The sequence below is a fragment of the Nerophis ophidion genome, linkage group LG12 (genome assembly GCF_033978795.1).
Source record: "Nerophis ophidion isolate RoL-2023_Sa linkage group LG12, RoL_Noph_v1.0, whole genome shotgun sequence".
NCBI classification, from domain to species: domain Eukaryota; kingdom Metazoa; phylum Chordata; class Actinopteri; order Syngnathiformes; family Syngnathidae; genus Nerophis; species Nerophis ophidion.
Genome location: NC_084622.1, coordinates 27634416 through 27655369, shown reverse-complemented (window position 1 = coordinate 27655369; position 20954 = coordinate 27634416). Strand labels below are relative to the sequence as shown.

Genomic DNA, 20954 nt, shown 5'->3' with positions numbered 1-20954 from the left:
CACTTAAAACAACAGGGGCAACATCATAAAAAAGATGCAAAGTGGACTAAAAATGTTAGTTTAAAGGTGTATTAACTAAAAGCTTTACTAAAAAGAGAAGTTTTCAAATGTTTCTTAAAAGTTTCAACACAGTCAAGATCACAGAGCGAATGGTGCAAGTTGTTCCATAATCTGGGAGCTATAGTCTGCAGGAATGCCAGGTCTCCAAGAGTTTTAAAACAAGTTTTTGGGATCTGTAGAAGACCCTGGCTTGAAGATCGGAGGCTGGGCCCTGAGGAGTAGGGGAGTAGCAAGTCAGTGATGTACTGGGGGCCCCACCATGCAATGCACAGAATTTTAGGACTAAAAACTTAAACTCAATGCGGAATTTAACTGGAACCCAATGAAGACTGGATAGAACGGGGGGTGAAATGACTGTTCTGGGTGCACCGGTCAAAAGTCTGGCAGCCGCATTTTGTACTGTCTGAAGTCTCTTTAGCGTTGACTTGTTGAAAAGACTGAAAAGATAATTGCAATAGTCGATACGAGACAAAATTAATGCGTGAATGATCATTTTGAGATCCAATTTTGACAACAAATTTCTCACTTTAGAAATATTTCTGAGATTAGAGGAACAATTTGTGGTCAGTTGATGGCAGTGACCCTCCAAAGACATTGACTGATCAAACACAAGCCCAAGGTTTCTGAGGCTCATTGTAACAGATGCACCCAGAGCACCAAGGGAGTTCTTGATCAGGGTGAACTTTTTATCGGGAGCAATTATCAGTTTCCGTTTTGTTAGAATTTATCTGAGGTGTCGTCATTTATTTTGCTTTTGGAAAGGCTGAGATGTTTTTCAGCAAATTTAACCAATATTGTCATAATTCTGTTCAGAATGATGATTTCATGTAATGGTCATATCTTTGTGGTAATCATAAGAACTTTTTTGCACAATCCTTACATACTAACAATGAAGGGAATCACAACCTTAGCAACAAATGCAATCGTCCTGATGCTCTCTGTTTCTCTTTCCAGTCTTGTATCTACGACACATGTGCCTGTGAAAACAGCGAGGACTGCATGTGTGCTGTCATGTCCTCCTACGTTCACGCATGTGCCGCCGCTGGTGTCTTCCTGAGTGGATGGCGGGAAGTGGCGTGCAGTAGGTTTCACTCCAAAAAAAACATCCCCAACGATATCAATCATTCAAAACCAACAGAGTTGCATGTTGTTCTTTCACAGAAAAATACACAACAACCTGCCCTTCCACTTTCGTGTTTGACTACCACATGACAAGCTGTGGCCGCACATGCCACTCTCTGAGTAAGGCAGATTTAACCTGTGAGGTGAAGTTTACGCCCGTGGATGGCTGTGGCTGCGCGGAGGGCACTTACCTCAACGAGAGAGGGGCATGTGTGCCAGCGTCCCAGTGCTCCTGCCATGTAGGGGACATGGTGGTGCACCCCAAGCAGACCATTAGGGCTCATGGACAAATTTGGTGAGTATTTGCTGATGAAGCGATAGGCCACTGTTATATGTGCAATACATCACATACAACAACTCAGTGGTGTGCCATCAGGGCCAGCGAGACCTTCTCTGCTGGTCTAACGTAACCAGAAATCATGATCATAATTAAAGAAAAAATCAATTTTGTATTTACTTCCCCTAAATATTTAAAAGTATTCATATTCTCCATGCCATATTATGCTCCTTCCAGTGCTGTTGTTTTTAGGTTAGATAGTTTTTATCCAATCAGAATTCACCTAGCTTATGTTGCCATGCTGTACCAAATCTGCCCTGGGCCTTCAGAATCAACAATGTGGGCGTCCGTACACTCTAAGTGAACGGGCACATACAGTTGATAGATAACTGCGATAGCCAATCGCATCACGAGTTGTTGTCAGTAAGGCCTTCTAACTGGCCTCACATTGAACGTGAAATGTATGCGTCCTGTGATTGGATACTCACTTGTCAATCCCAAGTGAGTATCCAATCAGAAGTGGCACTTTGCGAAAGCTGCAAGTGTTGCACTGGAGCAGAGCAATAGCATAGAAACTCACAAAGAAGGAGAGCAAAACGTTGATTAAGTGGCAGATATATATTTGCAAGGCCATTTTCAAAAAGGATATTTAAAGAGAAACTACATCTTGTGAGACGATGTTCGGCTAACCATGGAATCTTGCTAAACTATCCCGGCGATGAAATGGTGAAATGTCCGCCACTTCAGCTCGAATCAGCTGACTTTGAGAAGTACCACTGGCTTATATGGTGTCGAATGGGTGCCACAAACTGTGCGTTCAAATATTATATTTCTCTATTTTGTCAAGTTTAATATGTTTTGTTGTTTTTACAATTATTGTAATTTTGACAATACCACATGCGATAGGTTTTAATTGCTGATGCGGGTTTCATTTTTAAATGTGCCAGAAAATAGCCCGTTTTGTACACTGATGAGGTGTTTCAATGCATGGTAGTGCGCAAGTGGCTTTTGGTGTAGTATTTCTCCAGTCACCATGTGGTGACATAAATTATGATATTTTGAGAGGTAATCACTGAAGCCCTAGGTGGGAAACGGACAGTCCACCACTACAACAACTTACAGTGGAAAAATAATTTACAAACCTGATTAGTTCTTGAACAGGGTTTATAATCAATCAATCAATCAATATTTACTTATATAGCCCTAAATCACTAGTGTCTCAAAGAGCTGCACAAACCACTACGACATCCTCGGTAGGCCCACATAAGGGCAAGGAAAACTCACACCCATGGAAAAGTTTGGGTATTGAAGCAAATTTCTCTATAAAAAAAACAATGTAAACATGAATAATGGGTTCCAGCCTTGACAAAAGGCCATATTTTAGTAAAAGTTTGTAAGTTACACTTTGAACAAAGTACTATACAGTACTGTATACAACACATATATAACAAGGCGGTGAAGGATCAACCTGTTATAACAAAGCTGAAACAACAACTACATAGCTGACCTGTCCTTATATGCAGCCACCCTGTCAACACACACACACGCTGTCACACTGAAATCACAAAACTTCTTCACTTTAACAGCTAGGTTGCTCTACCATTATGAGGAATAAAAATAAATCTACTTTACCTTGCCAGTAATTTTTTTTCAAATCAAAAATGGCCGGGCCATTGTTTCCTTTGAAGTCTTTTTAAAAAAATGGCAAAAAATACTTGAAAAGCAAACCCCAAACATACTATCACAGTAGCTAATACTGAGAGCGATCAGCCTGCCCACACTGGATGTGCTGCCCTGCACAAAATGGCTGTGCTGCGAGGCACACAGTGGGTGGAAGAAACGTTCGTACACTGAGAAAAGGGTTGTACCTAAAAGCATATTTTTATTCAATCTGCAGCTCCATCCATCCATTTCCTACCGCTTATCCCTTTCAGGGTCACGGGGGGTGCTGTAGCCTATCTCAGCTGTATTCGGGTGGAAGGCGGGGTACACCCTGGACAAGTCGCCACCTCATCGCGGGGCCAACACAGATAGACAGACAACATCCACACTCACATTCACACACTAGGCCCAGTTTAGTGTTGCCAATAAACCTATCCCCAGGTGCATGTGTTCGGCGATGGGAGGAAGCCGGAGTACCCAGAGAGAACACACGTAGTCACGGGGAGAACATGCAAACTCCACACAGAAAGATCCCGAGCGCAGGATCCAATCTGCAGCTCGTACATCGAAAACTTCGTACAATAGAGAGTTCGTAAATTGAGGTTTCACAATAGTGGAGAGAACGCATATGTTTTTTTTTCTTTATGTAGTTTTACCACCATTACCCATTTGTACACAGTTGCCTTAATGAGCATTAAATCCCTTAAAAAAGACAAAATATACATTTTTGCCAAATGCTTTTCTTTGCATTTCAGCTCCTGCCATAGTGGAAAATTAACCTGTGCAGGAAACCACACAACTGAAAGTATGTATGAATGCACCCAGATCTATTGCAGCCTATTCTTAAAAATAGATACAATTTAGTAATTTTTTTTTATTTTTGATTTTTTTGTGGTGTCCTCTCTGACATGTTCGATCATTGTGATCAGCCTGCAGTGCGCCAATGACTTTCTTCAACTGCTCAAGTGCAAAGCCAGGTGATACGGGGTCAGAGTGCCAGAAAACCTGCCAAACTTTGGACACAGAATGTGTAAGACTGTGACTCTAATTCTTAACTGATGTTAAATGTGTCTCTCTCTCTGTCAGAAAGGTAGTCATATAACAATATATTTAAGTATTACATTAGGTCAGGAAAAAATACAGAAACCTGCGAAAAAGGCTTGTCGGGATGATATAGCCTCTGAATTTTTTTAAGACCTAACGTACAAACGTATATTCCGCTCTACCCCGGTATTGAGCAGTGTATAACGGATAAACCACAGAAACCTTGACTATGTTTAAGTATTACTGTGGTTGAATTGTTGCACAAGTATATATCATCATACTGTAAATAGTTTGCATTGTCTTCCCCCAAATAATCAAGCAGTATGATACAGTCAACTCTACCCAACTTTGTATAAACAGTAAATTTACAGTGCAGGCCAAAAATTTGGACACACCTTTTCATTCAATGTGTTTTCTTTATTTTCACGACTATTTACATTGTAGATTGTCACTGAAGGCATCAAAACTATGAATGAACACATGTGGAGTTATGTACTTAACAATAAAAAGGTGAAATAACTGAAACATGTTTTATATTCTGGTTTCTTCAAAATAGCCACCCTTTGCCCTGATTACTTGATTACTTTTTTGCACACTCTTGGCATTCTCTTGATGAGCTTCAAATTGTCACTTGAAATGGTTTTCACTTCACAGGTGTCATAGTTTTGATGCCTTCAGTGACAATCTACAATGTAAATAGTCATGAAAATGAAGAAAATGCATTGAAATGAGAAGGTGTGTCCAAACTTTTGACCGGTACTGTAATATATTCTACATTAATACCAGTCACTCAAAACTGTGCATAAATATTATTGTAAGGACATACTCTGAGGTAACATCCTAGAATGTGCAGCAGCAGTGTTCCGCTCAGGTTTTATGCTGCCAATTCCAATACCGATTATATATGGCAGTGGTTCTCAACCTTTTTTCAGTGATGTACCACCTGTGGATATTTTTTTATTCAAGTACCCCCTAATCAGAGCAAAGCATTTTTGGTTGAAAAAAGAGATAATGAAGTAAAATACAGCACTATGTCATCAGTTTCTGATTTATTAAATTGTATAACAGTGCAAAATATTGCTCATTTGTAGTGGTCTTTCTTGAACTATTTGGAAAAAAAGATATAAAAATAACTAAAAACTTGTTGAAAAATAAACAAGTTATTCAATTATAAATAAAGATTTCTAAACATAGAAGTAATCATCAACTTAAAGTACCCTCTTTGGGGATTGTAATAGAGATCCATCTGGATTCCTCAACTTCATTTTAAACATTTCTTCAAAAAGAAAGAAATCTTTAACATCAATATTTATGGAACATGTCCACAAAAAATCTATCTGTCAACACTGAATATTGCATTGTTGAATTTTTGTTCACAGTTTATGAACTTACATTCATATTTTGTTGAAGTATTATTCAATAAATATATTTATAAAGGATTTTTGAATTGTTACTATTTTTAGAATATTTTTGAAAAATCTCACGTACCCCTTGGCATACCTTGAAGTACCCCCAGGGGTACGCGTACCCCCATTTGAGAACCACTGATCAATGAGGGAGAACGGCCGATACCAATTTCATTGATTGATTGAGAAATATTATTAGTAGATTGCACAGTACAGTACATATTCCGTACAATTGACCACTAAATGGTAACACCCGAATAGGTTTTTCAACTTGTTAATCATTTCATGTTAATACTTCTACCGATCACATATAGACATTTTTAAATTTGAGTGCTTTTGACAATTTAACAATATCAACACAATATTTTGACAAGTTCTTTATTCTTTTGTATAACATGCAATTGTTTGATCAAAACAATTAACGAAAAAAAAGTAAAAAAACCTATGTATTAATCTTTGAAAAAAAATTGCACTTCAAATCTTACTTTGTCCAGGGTATCATTATTTAGATTCGTAAACATTAGCAAAACAAAAGAAAAGATTTTGAGAAAATACAAATATTGATCTAATCACTATAGTATCGATGATATACTGATATTACTATTGGTGTCGACGCCACCAATTGTGGATCGATACGCCCTCCTCTTACAGTATGTGTCATTTACTGACTGACAATGTAACAACAACCAGCAGTTGTTGTTGCATTATCCTCTTTATAGACTCTTTTTAATCTAATTGTTCATTCCTGTTAATAGTTGCTTACTTTCTGCTGTTATCTGTTTCCATTTACTCTCCTTAAATTTTACCAAGCATTTATTTCTATGGTTGTTTTAAGCTAGCTTGGCTATTAATATGCCTACTTTTGCTTGTTCTCGGTGAGTAACATGTTTAGCCTCGTCCTACTATTTGATGATGATGCCTGAGATACTAAGAATTGTCGTTTATTTCCCGTTATGTAGATTATTACTATTAACTTAGGGAAGGGGCTACCCACTGTATGGAGACACATAATTAGCTGTTAGCTTGTTAGCTGGGGGACTAAAAACGAATCTAATATTAGCCATGAATTGATTAATGTGGTCCCCGACTTAAAGGCCTACTGAATCCCACTACTACCGACGACGCAGTCTGATAGTTTATATATCAATGATGAAATCTTAACATTGCAACACATGCCAATACGGCCTTTTTATTTTACTAAATTTCAATTTTAAATTTCCCGCGAGTTTCTTGTTGAAAACGTCGCGGAATGATGACGCGTACGTGTGACGTCACGTGTTGGAGGGGACATATTAGCAAGGCACCAAACACGGCTGAAAGTCGTCTCTGTTCGTGGCGTAATTACACAGTATTTTGGACATCTGTGTTGCTGAATCTTTTGCAATTTGTTCATTTAATAATGGAGACTATAAGGAACAATGCTGTGGGTGGAAAGCAGTGGATTGAAGCTGTCTATAGCACTGAGACACAGCCGGTGTTTCTTTGTTTGTTGTGAAGCAGAGCGGTCAAGCGAACATGTTTTCTCTACGTCAACCAACATGTCTTTAGATGGGAAAATTGTGATATTAAGTCTAACCGGAAAAATCAGTGGATTATGGGACTTCCTCCTGCTGTAGCTGTCAAAAAAGGCAGCTGTGAGCTTGGCTCCTCGGCTTCTCTCTGAGACACTGCGTGTTCACTACAGCCGTCCGACCTCGAGGTATGTCTTTAGAAACTCACTAAAACACTATTAAAACAATAAGCAGATAAGGAATCTTCCAAAATTATCCTAGTAAATGTGTCTAATTACATCTGAAACGCTCACACTGCCGCCGCCCGGAGCCGTCGCTTTTTTTTTTTTATTTCTATCCTTCACTATCAATATCCTAATTCACAAATCTTTCATCCTCGCTCAAATTAACGGGGGAATTGTCGCTTTCTCGGTCTGAATTGCCCTTACTGCTGGTGGCTCCCATTATAAACAGTGTGAATATGTGTGGAGCCCTGCAACTCGTGACATCACGCGCACATACTTCCGGTAAAGGAGCGACCAAAAGTTGTGAACTTTATCGTCGTTGTTCTCTACTAAATCCTTTGAGCAAAAATATAGCAATATCGCAAAATGATCATGTATGAAAAATAGAATAGACCTGCTATTCCCGTTTAAATAAGAAAATCTCATTTTAGTAGGCCTTTAAGCAAGTTGAAAAATGTATTCGGGTGTTACCATTTAGTGGTCAATCGTACGGAATATGTACTGTACTGTGCAATGTACTAATAAAAGTTGTAATCGATCAAGCAGAAGGGATTGGCATTTGTGATCAGCATTGAAAGACATAATCAAGAAAATTGGCTGATACTGATCGTTGGCGGATCGATCAGGACATCTCTAGCAGCAATTTCTCATGTTGGCCACTGAGTGTACAGTACTGTAAGTCATTTACAAATACTAAAACCTTATGTGACAACTGTACAGGTCAGCTCACATTGTGTCTCAGGCTGCGTCTGCCCTGCTGGTCTGTTGTCCGATGGTGAAGGAGGATGTATTGAGGAGTCCCAATGTCCCTGCACGTACAACGGACAATCCTACCAGGCTGGACAGACTGTTAAAGTGGACTGCAACACCTGGTCAGCGTTCTTTTTTTAGTTGTGACCATTTTGAAAGATTATAGTATTCTGTGTGTCTCACATGCTGTTTTTTGCGTAACAACAGCACTTGCAAAAGCAGACAATGGCAATGCACCGAACAGCAGTGTGATGGAACCTGCACAATATACGGGGAAGGCCATTACATCACCTATGATGAGAAGAAATTCTCCTTCAATGGGGACTGTGGTTACGTCTTCACTCAGGTATGCCATGTGTGTTTATCAAAAAATGTTTTTGCATTCTCCTGACATCATTTGTTTTTCGTAACATTTCTTTATTGGATTTTCAGTCACAAACAATTGATAGGAATGGTCCGAAATATAGCAAAGGCCAAAAAATTGGACACAGCTTCTCATTCAATGTGTTTTCTTTATTTTCATGACTATTTACATTGTAGATTGTCACTGAAGGCCTCAAAACTATGAATGAACACATGTGGAGTTATGTACTCAACAAAAAAAGGTGAAATAACTGAAAACATGTTTTATATTCTAGTTTCTTCAAAATAGCCACCCTTTGCTCTGATTACTTTTTCGCACACTCTTAGCATTCTCTCGATGAGCTTCAAGTGGTAGTCACCTGAAATGGTTTTCACTTCACAGTTGTGCTTTTGAAGCTCATCGAGAAAATGCCAAGAGTGTGCAAAGAAGTAATCAGAGCTAATGGGGTGGCTATTTTGAAAAAAAAAGAGAATATAAAACATGTTTTCAGTCATTTCCCTTTTATTTGTTAAGTACATAACTGCACATGTGTTTATTCATATATTTGATGCCTTCAGTGACAATCTACAATGCAAATAGTCATGGAAATAAAAACCTATTGAATAAGGAGAAGGGGTGTCCAAACTTTTGGCCTGTACTGTACATCAAATACTTCCCCACCAAACAAGTAACCAAAAAATAAATCATAATATTAATAAAAATAAATTAAAACAAATTATAAACAAATACATAAAAAAGTTTTAAAAAAATACTGACAGATATCAACATAAAACCCCAGACAGCTGCATTCTTGAATGGCCTTAGAGAGACACGACAACCAACACACAGAAGGCATCAACAACCCGGATTTTAATTGGGTCTCAATCGGGGTTGATTTGGAAGTCAGTCTCTCCTACATATCTCAGAGAGGCAACCCACAGTTCTTGAAACTTTGCAGAACAACTATTCAATGTCAACCTAATCTTCTCCAGTTTGAAAAAATAAAGAACATCTTTAATCCAGAGGATGTGGCAAGGAGGCTCTGTTTGTTGCCTTCCAATCTAACGCAATGCGTTTTCTAGCAAAAAAATTGTGAATGCTATGAGATTCTTGTTTGGATTTGTTAAAGTTAGATGATTGAGGCTCTACCCCAATAATTCTGCTTAGAGGATTCCTTTCAATCCTTTTGCCAAATGACCATCGACAAAGTATTGAAATTTTCCAATTTAAAGGGAAAATTGTCCAGAGGGTATTTTTTTGCAGCAGAGTTTATAGGAAACTGACATCATTTTCCTCTAGGATTACTGTGGGGACAGTAAGGAGGGCACCTTCAGGGTCCTGACTGAGAGCATTCCATGTGGGACAAGTGACAACGTCTGCTCCACTGCCATCAAACTCTTCCTCGGGGTACATTATTCATAAGCAATAAATGATATTGTTAGAAAAACACAGACGTTATTATGAACTACTTTTTTTTTCTCTTTCAGAAAAATGAAATTATCCTTAAAGAGGAAAATGTCAAAGTTATCAAACAAAACAAAGGGTTAGACATTCCCTATAAAGTCCACACTATCGGTATGTATGTTGTCATTGAGGCAAAGAATGGACTTGTTCTGATCTGGAATAAAAAGACGACGGTCATGATTAAACTTAGCTCCACATTCAAGGTGAGTACGGTTCCAAGTTTATACACACATATTTTGGGTGCTTAATGGTGTATTTGAGAAGGAATGACAATACAATGTACATCGTCATTGATTACAAAAAACAAGTAGGTGCACAACTATGAATTTATTTAGAAAATATACACGCAGGTTCAAATATAATCAGTACATGCCATGAGTTTTGTGTTAATATCGTTGGGTGTTTGCAACATATTGTAACAATTTATAGTAGTACCTCAACTTACTAGTTTAATTGCTACTTTGACAGCACTCTTAACCTAAAACACTTGTATCCTAAATTAGTTATTTAAAACTAATTGAAATTAGCAACAGGGTATTTCAGTTATAGTGGGTACAAATTCAGACTCAATACTTGTGCACCTAGTTCTTGTTTTTGAAATTAATTGAATATGCTGTAAAATAATTCCAGTCTACAAAAAAATGGTCTTAAAAAAATATTAAGGATCCAAAAAAGTTTATTTAGAAACTAACTCTGTTTTATTAAATTCCAGGGGAAAGTTTGTGGTCTGTGCGGAAATTACGACGGTAGCGTCAAAAATGATTTTACTACCAGAAACAAAGAGGTTGTGGTGGACGCCTTCAAGTTCGGAAACAGCTGGAAAGTGTCCCCGAGCTGTCCCAACACAAACGCGCTACGAAATCCCTGCGTGCTGTACTCAAACAGGCAGGCGTGGGCTCTGAAACACTGCAGCATCATCAAAAGTGAAATATTTGATGCTTGCCATTCAATGGTAATCCACCGTACTGTGTTTATGAATATACAGTATATAGCACATTAAAAGTTATTAGAGATTACAAATCTAACTGTATTTTTTGTCCATTTATTTTTAAAAGGTGGATCCACATAATTATTACGATGCTTGTGTAAAAGATACATGTGCCTGCAATACTGGAGGAGATTGTGAATGCTTCTGCTCAACTGTTGCTGCCTACGCAGCCGCATGTAATAAGGCTGGAGCTTGTATAAAATGGAGAACACCCACTATCTGTCGTAAGTGTTTTGTTTATGTTTCTGGGGAATAAATCCAAATATAACTGCGTAATCATCATTGTGTAAACTGTGCCCATCACTTTTTTTCTTGTCATTATTTAGCTGTATTCTGTGATTACTACAATCCTGAGGGTGAATGTGAATGGCACTACGAGCCTTGTGGAAAACCATGCATGGAAACATGCAGGAATCCCTCAGGACAATGCTATACACAAATCCCACCGTTAGAAGGTATGAATGACACAAGTACAACAATCAGCAATGGCATTAGTCAAAACTATTGCACTTTCATTAGGTCTTCCTGATTTTTATACTCCAGAGAGTCTGTGTTTTTATTGTTTACCTTACCTGTCTCTAAGGCTGCTATCCGAGGTGTCCCCCGGAAAAACCGTATTTGGAAGAGGAAACCATGGAGTGTGTGTCCAGGGAAGACTGTGGATGCTATGATGACGACGAGAAGCACTACACAGAAGGAGAGATAATGCCTCAAACAGAAAACTGTCAGACGTGGTAGGATATTTTTCACTCAAATGTATTCAATAGGTCTTTTTTTAAGGAAAAATGAATGCATTTTTAGTGCTTGATTTTCTTTTTTGCCCTTCAGTAAATGTATTTCAACAAAGAAGGAGTGTACCTATGATGCCAAAGGTAAAAAAAAAAAAAAAACATAACATTGCAGATTTACATATGTTAATTACTCTTTATGTGAGCTCTGAGCTATTACTTTAAAATATTATTGTTTACCTTTGTTATTGTTTTGCAGCTTGCACTTGCTTATATAAGGGGCAAATATACAAGTATGGAGAAATTGTATATGATATTCATGATGGAGATGGAACCTGTATTACTGCCTATTGTGGAGAACATGGAAATATTACAAGGGTGGTTAGGCCGTGCAGTTTTTCAACCACACAACAGCCAACAACAACTGAATTTGTGTTTGTGACAGGTAAGAATCAATAACTATAAAATACAAAATGATTTCTAAACAACAAATGTTTCCATCTAAAAAATATGATTAATTTTGTATTGTTGTAATCACAGAGAGACCGACTTCAACACCAGCAACCACTAAGGCCCAAACTACAACAACCAGAAAACCCATCAAAACAACCATCCAGCCCACAACATTCACAGAAGAGCCCACCACCGTAACAACAACCACAGAAAAGCCATCGATACCAACGACTGTAACAACAAACCCAACCACAGTTACCACCACAACCACCAAAAACCCAACATCAAAACCATCTGACTGTCTTGTTTGTCACTCTTCACCTTGGATCAACAATCATTATCCTGATTTTACTCCTGACGGTGGAGAATATGAATCACTTGGCAATATAACCGATCCAAATTTGAGTGAATGTGAGCAACCACTTCAAATAGAATGCAGAGCAAAACAGTACCCAGATTTATCTTTGGATGAACTGGATCAGAAAGTAACATGTAACCCTACAGATGGACTGATCTGTCATAACAAAGACCAAGGCATCCCTCCAATTTGTTACGACTATGAGATACAACTCATATGTTGCATTAATGAGTGTGTCACGCCAACCAAGGTTGCAACTACAAGTGAAACAACATCTGCAATTACAACAGAAAAATCAATTTCTACTGAAGCCACAACCACAGAGAAGCATACGACTAATGCCAAAACAACTACTGCACCCACAGAAAAACCCAAAAGTACAGAAGTACCAACAACAACAACCACAGTTACAGAAAAACCTACCCCCACAGTTACGCAAAAGGCCAGTACTACTGTTGCTGTAACCACAGAACACCCCACAACTGTGGCTGTCACAACCAACCAAGCCACTGAACGTCCCACTACAACTACTGAAAGACCAACAACATTTACAGAGTTCCCAAGCACAACTGAACGACACACCACAACAGTTGCAGTTACAGAAAAACCCAGCACTGCAGCAACAGAAAAAATAAGCACCATTGCTGCAACAACAGAAATACCAACCACTGTCACAGAAAATCCCACAACTACAGAGAGACCAACCACTGCCACTGCAGCGGTAGAAACAACCACAGCCTCAGAAACGATTGGAACTACCTTGACTACAGCCAAAGTCACGGGAAAATTTACTACAGAAGAGCCGAGCACCACAGCCAAAACCACAGAAAAACTGACTACTGAAGTTACAGAGAAGCCAACCGTAGGAACGACAGAAATGGTAGCCACAACAAAGCCAAAAAGAACAACCACAGAAAGTTTTACCACAACCGCAGTCCCAACAACAGGAAAACCCATCACGACAACACCTGAAGTTGTTACATACACGGTTGTTACATTCGAACCATCGACAGGACCTTTAGTCACATCAGCAACTAAGGCCCCAACTACTACAGCAAAACCTATCAAAACAACCATCCAGCCCACAACATTCACAGAAGAGCCCACCACCGTAACAACAACCACAGAAAAGCCATCCATACCAACAAATGTACCAACAAACCCAACCACAGTTACTACTACAACCATAGAAAAAACAACATCAAAACCATCTGACTGTGTTGTTTGTCACTCTTCACCTTGGATCAACAATCATTATCCTGACTTTACTCCTGACGGTGGAGAATATGAATCACTTGGCAATATAACCGATCCAAATTTGAGTGAATGTGAGCAACCACTTCAAATAGAATGCAGAGCAAAACAGTACCCAGATTTATCTTTGGATGAACTGGATCAGAAAGTAACATGTAACCCTACAGATGGACTGATCTGTCATAACAAAGACCAAGGCATCCCTCCAATTTGTTACGACTATGAGATACAACTCAAATGTTGCATTAATGAGTGTGTCACGCCAACCAAGGTTGCAACTACAAGTGAAACAACATCTGCAATTACAACAGGGAAATCAATTTCTACTGAAGCCACAACCACAGAGAAGCATACGACTAATGCCAAAACAACTACTGCACCCACAGAAAAACCCAAAAGTACAGAAGTACCAACAACAACAACTACAGTTACAGAAAAACCTACCACAACAGTTACGCAAAAGGCCAGTACTACTGTTGCTGTAACCACAGAACACCCCACAACTGTGGCTGCCACAACCAACCAAGCCACTGAACGTCCCACTACAACTACTGAAAGACCAACAACATTTACAGAGTTCCCAAGCACAACTAAACGACACACCACAACAGTTGCAGTCACAGAAAAACCCAGCACTGCATCAACAGAAAAAATAAGCACCATTGCTGCAACAACAGAAATACCAACCACTGTCACAGAAAATCCCACAACTACAGAGAGACCAACCACTGTCACTGCAGTGGTAGAAACAACCACAGCTTCAGAAACGATTGGAACTACCATGACTACAGCCAAAGTCACAGGAAAATTAACTACAAAAGAGCCGAGCACCACAGCCAAAACCACAGAAAAACTGACTACTGAAGTTACAGAGAAGCCAACCGTAGGAACGACAGAAATGGTAGCCACAACAAAGCCAAAAAGAACAACCACAGCAAGTTTTACCACGACCGCAGTCACAACAACCGGAAAACCCATCACGGTTGTTACATTCGAACCATCGACAGGACCTTTAGTAACATCAGCAACTAAGGCCCCAACTACTACAGCAAAACCCATCAAAACGACCATCCAGCCAACAACATCCACAGAAGAGCCTACCACCGTAACAACAACCACAGAAAAGCCATCCATACCAACGACTGTACCAACAAACCCAACCACAATTACCACCACAACCATAGAAAAAACAACATCAAAACCATCCGACTGTGTCGTTTGTCACTCTTCACCCTGGATCAACAACCATTATCCTGACTTTTCTCCTGACGGTGGAGAATATGAATCAATTGGTAATATGACTGATCCAAATCTGAGTGAATGTGAGCAACCACTTCAAATAGAATGCAGAGCAAAACAGTACCCAGATTTATCTTTGGATGAACTGGATCAGAAAGTAACATGTAACCCTACAGATGGACTGATCTGTCATAACAAAGACCAAGGCATCCCTCCAATTTGTTACGACTATGAGATACAACTCAAATGTTGCATTAATGAGTGTGTCACGCCAACCAAGGTTGCAACTACAAGTGAAACAACACCTGCAATTACAACAGAAAAATCAATTTCTACTAAAGCCACAACCACAGAAAAGCATACGACTAATGCCAAAACAACAATTGCACGTACAGAAAAACCCACAAGTACAGAAGAACCAACAACAACAACCACTGTTACAGAAAAACCTATCATAACAGTTACGCAAAAGGCCAGTACTACTGTTGCTGTAACCACAGAACACCCCACAACTGTGGCTGCCACAACCAACCAAGCCACTGAACGTCCCACTACAACTACTGAAAGACCAACAACATTTACAGAGTTCCCAAGCACAACTAAACGACACACCACAACAGTTGCAGTTACAGAAAAACCCAGCACTGCATCAACAGAAAAAATAAGCACCATTGCTGCAACAACAGAAATACCAACCACTGTCACAGAAAATCCCACAACTACAGAGAGACCAACCACTGTCACTGCAGTGGTAGAAACAACCACAGCCTCAGAAACGATTGGAACTACCTTGACTACAGCCAAAGTCACAGGAAAATTTACTACAGAAGAGCCGAGCACCACAGCCAAAACCACAGAAAAACTGACTACTGAAGTTACAGAGAAGCCAACCGTAGGAACGACAGAAATGGTAGCCACAACAAAGCCAAAAAGAACAACCACAGAAAGTTTTACCACAACCGCAGTCACAACAACAGGAAAACCCATCACGGTTGTTACATTCGAACCATCGACAGGACCCCTAGTCACATCTACAACTAAGGCACCAACTAATACAGCAAAACCCATCAAAACAACCATCCAGCCAACAACATTCACAGAAGAGCCCACCACCGTAACAACAGCCACAGAAAAGCCATCCATACCAACGACTGTACCAACAAACCCAACCACAGTTACCACCACAACCACAGAAAAAACAACATCAAAACCATCTGACTGTGTCGTTTGTCACTCTTCACCCTGGATCAACAATCATTATCCTGACTTTTCCCCTGACGGTGGAGAATATGAATCAATTGGTAATATGACCGATCCAAATCTGAGTGAATGTGAGCAACCACTTCAAATAGAATGCAGAGCAAAACAGTACCCAGATTTATCTTTGGATGAACTGGATCAGAAAGTAACATGTAACCCTACAGATGGACTGATCTGTCATAACAAAGACCAAGGCATCCCTCCAATTTGTTACGATTATGAGATACAACTAAAATGTTGCAATAATGAGTGTATTACGCCAACCAAGGTTGCAACTACAAGTGCAACAACACCTGCAATGACAACAGAAAAATCCATCTCTACTGAAGCCACAACCACAGAAAACCCTATGACAAATGCCAAAACAACAATTACACGCACAGAAAAACCCACAAGTACAGAAGTACCAACAACAACAACAACCACAGTTACAGAAAAACCTACCCCCACAGTTACGCAAAAGGCCAGTACTACTGTTGCTGTAACCACAGAACACCCCACAACTGTGGCTGCCACAACCAACCAAGCCACTGAACGTCCCACTACAACTACTGAAAGACCAACAACATTTACAGAGTTCCCAAGCACAACAACTGAACGACACACCACAACAGTTGCAGTTACAGAAAAACCCAGCACTGCATCAACAGAGAAAATAAGCACCATTGCTGCAACAACAGAAAAACCAACCACTGTCACAGAAAATCCAACAACTACAGAGAGACCAACCACTGTCACTGCAGTGGTAGAAACAACCACAGCCTCAGAAACTATTGGAACTACCTTGACTACAGCCAAAGTCACTGGAAAATTAACTACAGTGCCTAGCACCACAGCCAAAACTACAGAAAAACTGACAACTGAAGTTACGGAGAAGCCAACTGTAGGAACGACAGAAATGGTAGCCACAACAAAGCCAAAAATAACAACCACAGCAAGTTTTACCACAATCGCAGTCACAACAACAGGAAAACCCATCACAACAACACCTGAAGTTGTTACATACACGGTTGTTACATTCGAACCATCGACAGGACCTTTAGTCACATCAGCAACTAAGGCCCCAACTACTACAACAAAACCTATCAAAACAACCATCCAGCCCACAACATTCACAGAAGAGCCCACCACCGTAACAACAACCACAGAAAAGCCATCCATACCAACGACTACACCAACAAATCCTACCACAGTTACATCTGAGAGTACAACACGTTTGATGACAACCGGAAAGGCCAGCACTGCTGCAGCCACAACGACAGAAAAGCATACAACTATGGCCAAAACAACCATTACACACACAGAAAAAACCACCACAGCTACAGAAGTACAAACAACGACAGGTACAGAAAAACCTATCACCACAGTTACGCAAAAAGCCAGTACTACTGTTTCTATAACCATAGAACACCCCACGACAGTGGCTGTCACTACCAACCAAGCCACTGAACGTCCCACTACAACTACCGAAAGACCAACAACCGTTACAGAATTCCCAAGCACAGCAACTGAGCGACACAGCACTACAGGCGCAGTTACAGAAAAAGTAAGCACCATTGCTGCAACAACAGAGATGCCAACCACTGTCACAGAAAATCTCACAACTACAGAGAGACCAACCACTGCCATTACAGAGGCAGAAACAATCACAGCCTCAGAAACGATTGGAACTACTTCGACTACAGCCAAAGTCACAGAAAAAGTAACTACAGTAACTACAGAAGAGCCTAGCACCACAGCCAAAACCACAGAAAAACGAACTACTGAAATTACGGAGAAGCCAACTGTAGGAACGACAGAAATGGTAGCCACGACAAAGCTAAAAAGAACAACCACAGAAAGTCCTACAACAAACGCAGTCACAACAAAAGGAAAACCCATCACGACAACACCTGAAGTTGTTACATACACGGTTGTTACATTCGAACCATCGACAGGACCTTTAGTCACATCAGCAACTAAGGCCCCAACTACTACAACAAAACCTATCAAAACAACCATCCAGCCCACAACATTCACAGAAGAGCCCACCACCGTAACAACAACCACAGAAAAGCCATCCATACCAACGACTACACCAACAAATCCTACCACAGTTACATCTGAGAGTACAACACGTTTGATGACAACCGGAAAAGCCAGCACTGCTGCAGCCACAACAACAGAAAAGCATACAACTATGGCCAAAACAACCATTACACACACAGAAAAAACCACCACAGCTACAGAAATACAAACAACGACAGTTACAGAAAAACCTATCACCACAGTTACGCAAAATGCCAGTACTACTGTTTCTATAACCATAGAACACCCCACGACAGTGGCTGTCACTACCAACCAAGCCACTGAACGTCCCACTACAACTACTGAAAGACCAACAACCGTTACAGAATTCCCAAGCACAGCAACTGAGCGACACAGCACTACAGGCGCAGTTACAGAAAAAGTAAGCACCATTGCTGCAACAACAGAGATGCCAACCACTGTCACAGAAAATCTCACAACTACAGAGAGACCAACCACTGCCATTACAGAGGCAGAAACAATCACAGCCTCAGAAACGATTGGAACTACTTCGACTACAGCCAAAGTCACAGAAAAAGTAACTACAGTAACTACAGAAGAGCCTAGCACCACAGCCAAAACCACAGAAAAACGAACTACTGAAATTACGGAGAAGCCAACTGTAGGAACGACAGAAATGGTAGCCACGACAAAGCTAAAAAGAACAACCACAGAAAGTCCTACCACAAACGCAGTCACAACAAAAGGAAAACCCATCACGACAACACCTGAAGTTGTTACATACACGGTTGTTACACTCGAGCCATCGACAGGACCCTTAGTAACATCTGCAACTAAGGCCCCAACTACTACAGCAAAACCTATCAAAACAACCATCCAGCCCACAACATTCACAGAAGAGCCCACCACCATAACAACAACCACAGAAAAGCCATCCATACCAACAACCATCCCAACAAACCATACCACAGTTACAACTGAGAAGATAACAACACATGTAATGACAACAAAAAAGGCTAGCACTGCTGCAGCCACGACAGAAAAGCATACAACTATGAGCAAAACAACCATTACACCCACAGAAAAACCCACCACAGCTACAGAAGTACCAACAACAACTACAAAAAAAACTACCACCACAGTTACACAAAATGGAAGTACTACTGTTGCTCTAACTACAGAAAAGCGTACAACTATTTCTGCCACAACCAACCAGACCAGTGAACTACCTACCACTACTACAGTAAGGCCAACACGAGTTACAGAATTGCCAAGCACATCAACAGAGAAACAAACCACAACTGTTGCAGTAACAGAAAAACCCAGCACAGCATCTACAGAAAAAATAACTACCATTGCTGCCACAACTTTAGTAACAACAATTGTCACAGAAAATCCCACAACTACAGAGAGACCGACCACTACCACCACAATAGTAGAAACAACCTCAGCCTCAGAAACTATTGGTACTACATGGACTACAGCCAAAGTCACAGAAAGAGTAACTACAGTGACTACAGAACAGCACAGCACCACTGCCAAAACCACAGAGACGCTGACCACGAAATCTACAGAAAAACCCACCAATGTTACTACAGAAAATGTAAAGACCACAGTCATAACCACAACAGAAAGGTTGAGTACAACAGCTGCCACAAACACGCAGGCAACGCAAAAGCCTTTGACAACTTCTAAGTCTTCGACAGCAGGCCAAACCACTCAGTGCTTCTGCAAATATTTGGGTCACATTTTCTATCCTGGTAAGTACGGATGATTTTATTGCTGTCATATTCATAAAAAACAAATAGTCCATCTGTGTAAATCTGAATGTTTAAATGCGCCATGTGATTGATGAGCAACCAGTACAGGCTAAGGTTTTACGGCATACCGGTACTATTAAAGGGGAACTGTACATATTTGGGAATTTGGCCTAACGTTCATAATCATTATGAAAGACATGATGACCAATTTTTTTTAAAGCATTCTAAATATTAAATAAATGTGATCAAAACTCTGCTCATGATGGAGCCTATGGGAGCCGTTCAATTCTTCCTATAGAGCCCCTAAAAAAACATCCAAACACTTCCATTAGGGTTTTATATACATGATGTAAGTATATATTTAATGTAGTAACAGGCACATTTATCATTTAAAATTTACGTATTTTGATCATATTAAACATAGGCGACACATTAATTTCAAAAACGAAGTTTGGTTGTTGTTTTTTCATCACTGATTTTGCTCACTGCAGACTTCATGAGCGCCAACAAACATAATAAAACATTATTTACTGTGCAAAGTCTGCTGTCATTAGGATGCACACTGCTGGGGTGTTCATATAGTCCTTTTTAAATGAAAAATGTCTCATTATCCTCGCAAAGAAACAGGGTTGGTAGGCCGGGAGGAACAAGCGTTCTTTGTATTGCCAGTTCCAGGTCCTGAATGGTGGTCAAAGTGTCCCAACTTGTTGGGTTATATTCACAGCCATCCAGGTGATAAGCATGATATATGATCTCCGATAAACTTACAGGGAGCAATCAAGTGAGGCAACAGCAGACCATTCGATAATGTAAGATAGACACAAACGGTAGTGATCAAGTCGCCACTATAAATAGTTTGTCTGCGTTAGCGCTTATAATAACAATATCACCAATAAACAAACTTGGCTTTTTGAATAGTTATTTATCGGATTTAAAGGGCAGAATAGTGGAGCTCCCATTGGCTCCGCTGTAAGCAGACTTTTATTTAAGTTTTTTTAATATTAAGAAATATATTTTTTTAAA

General features: G+C 39.9%; 1 protein-coding gene across 1 annotated transcript in view; it reads left to right on the top strand.

The window, feature by feature from the left end:
* muc5.1 (mucin 5.1, oligomeric mucus/gel-forming) overlaps positions 1–20954 on the top strand; it is a 61655-nt gene that overhangs the window by 25151 nt on the left and 15550 nt on the right. The window contains exons 16-30 of the mRNA XM_061916644.1: positions 1015–1141; positions 1222–1477; positions 3877–3926; positions 4051–4151; positions 8027–8178; positions 8264–8402; positions 9699–9806; positions 9887–10066; positions 10576–10815; positions 10919–11075; positions 11178–11306; positions 11435–11585; positions 11680–11723; positions 11839–12024; positions 12120–19931. Coding sequence (XP_061772628.1) covers positions 1015–1141; positions 1222–1477; positions 3877–3926; positions 4051–4151; positions 8027–8178; positions 8264–8402; positions 9699–9806; positions 9887–10066; positions 10576–10815; positions 10919–11075; positions 11178–11306; positions 11435–11585; positions 11680–11723; positions 11839–12024; positions 12120–19931 — 9832 coding nt within the window. The remainder of the gene's footprint in view (positions 1–1014; positions 1142–1221; positions 1478–3876; positions 3927–4050; positions 4152–8026; positions 8179–8263; positions 8403–9698; positions 9807–9886; positions 10067–10575; positions 10816–10918; positions 11076–11177; positions 11307–11434; positions 11586–11679; positions 11724–11838; positions 12025–12119; positions 19932–20954) is intronic.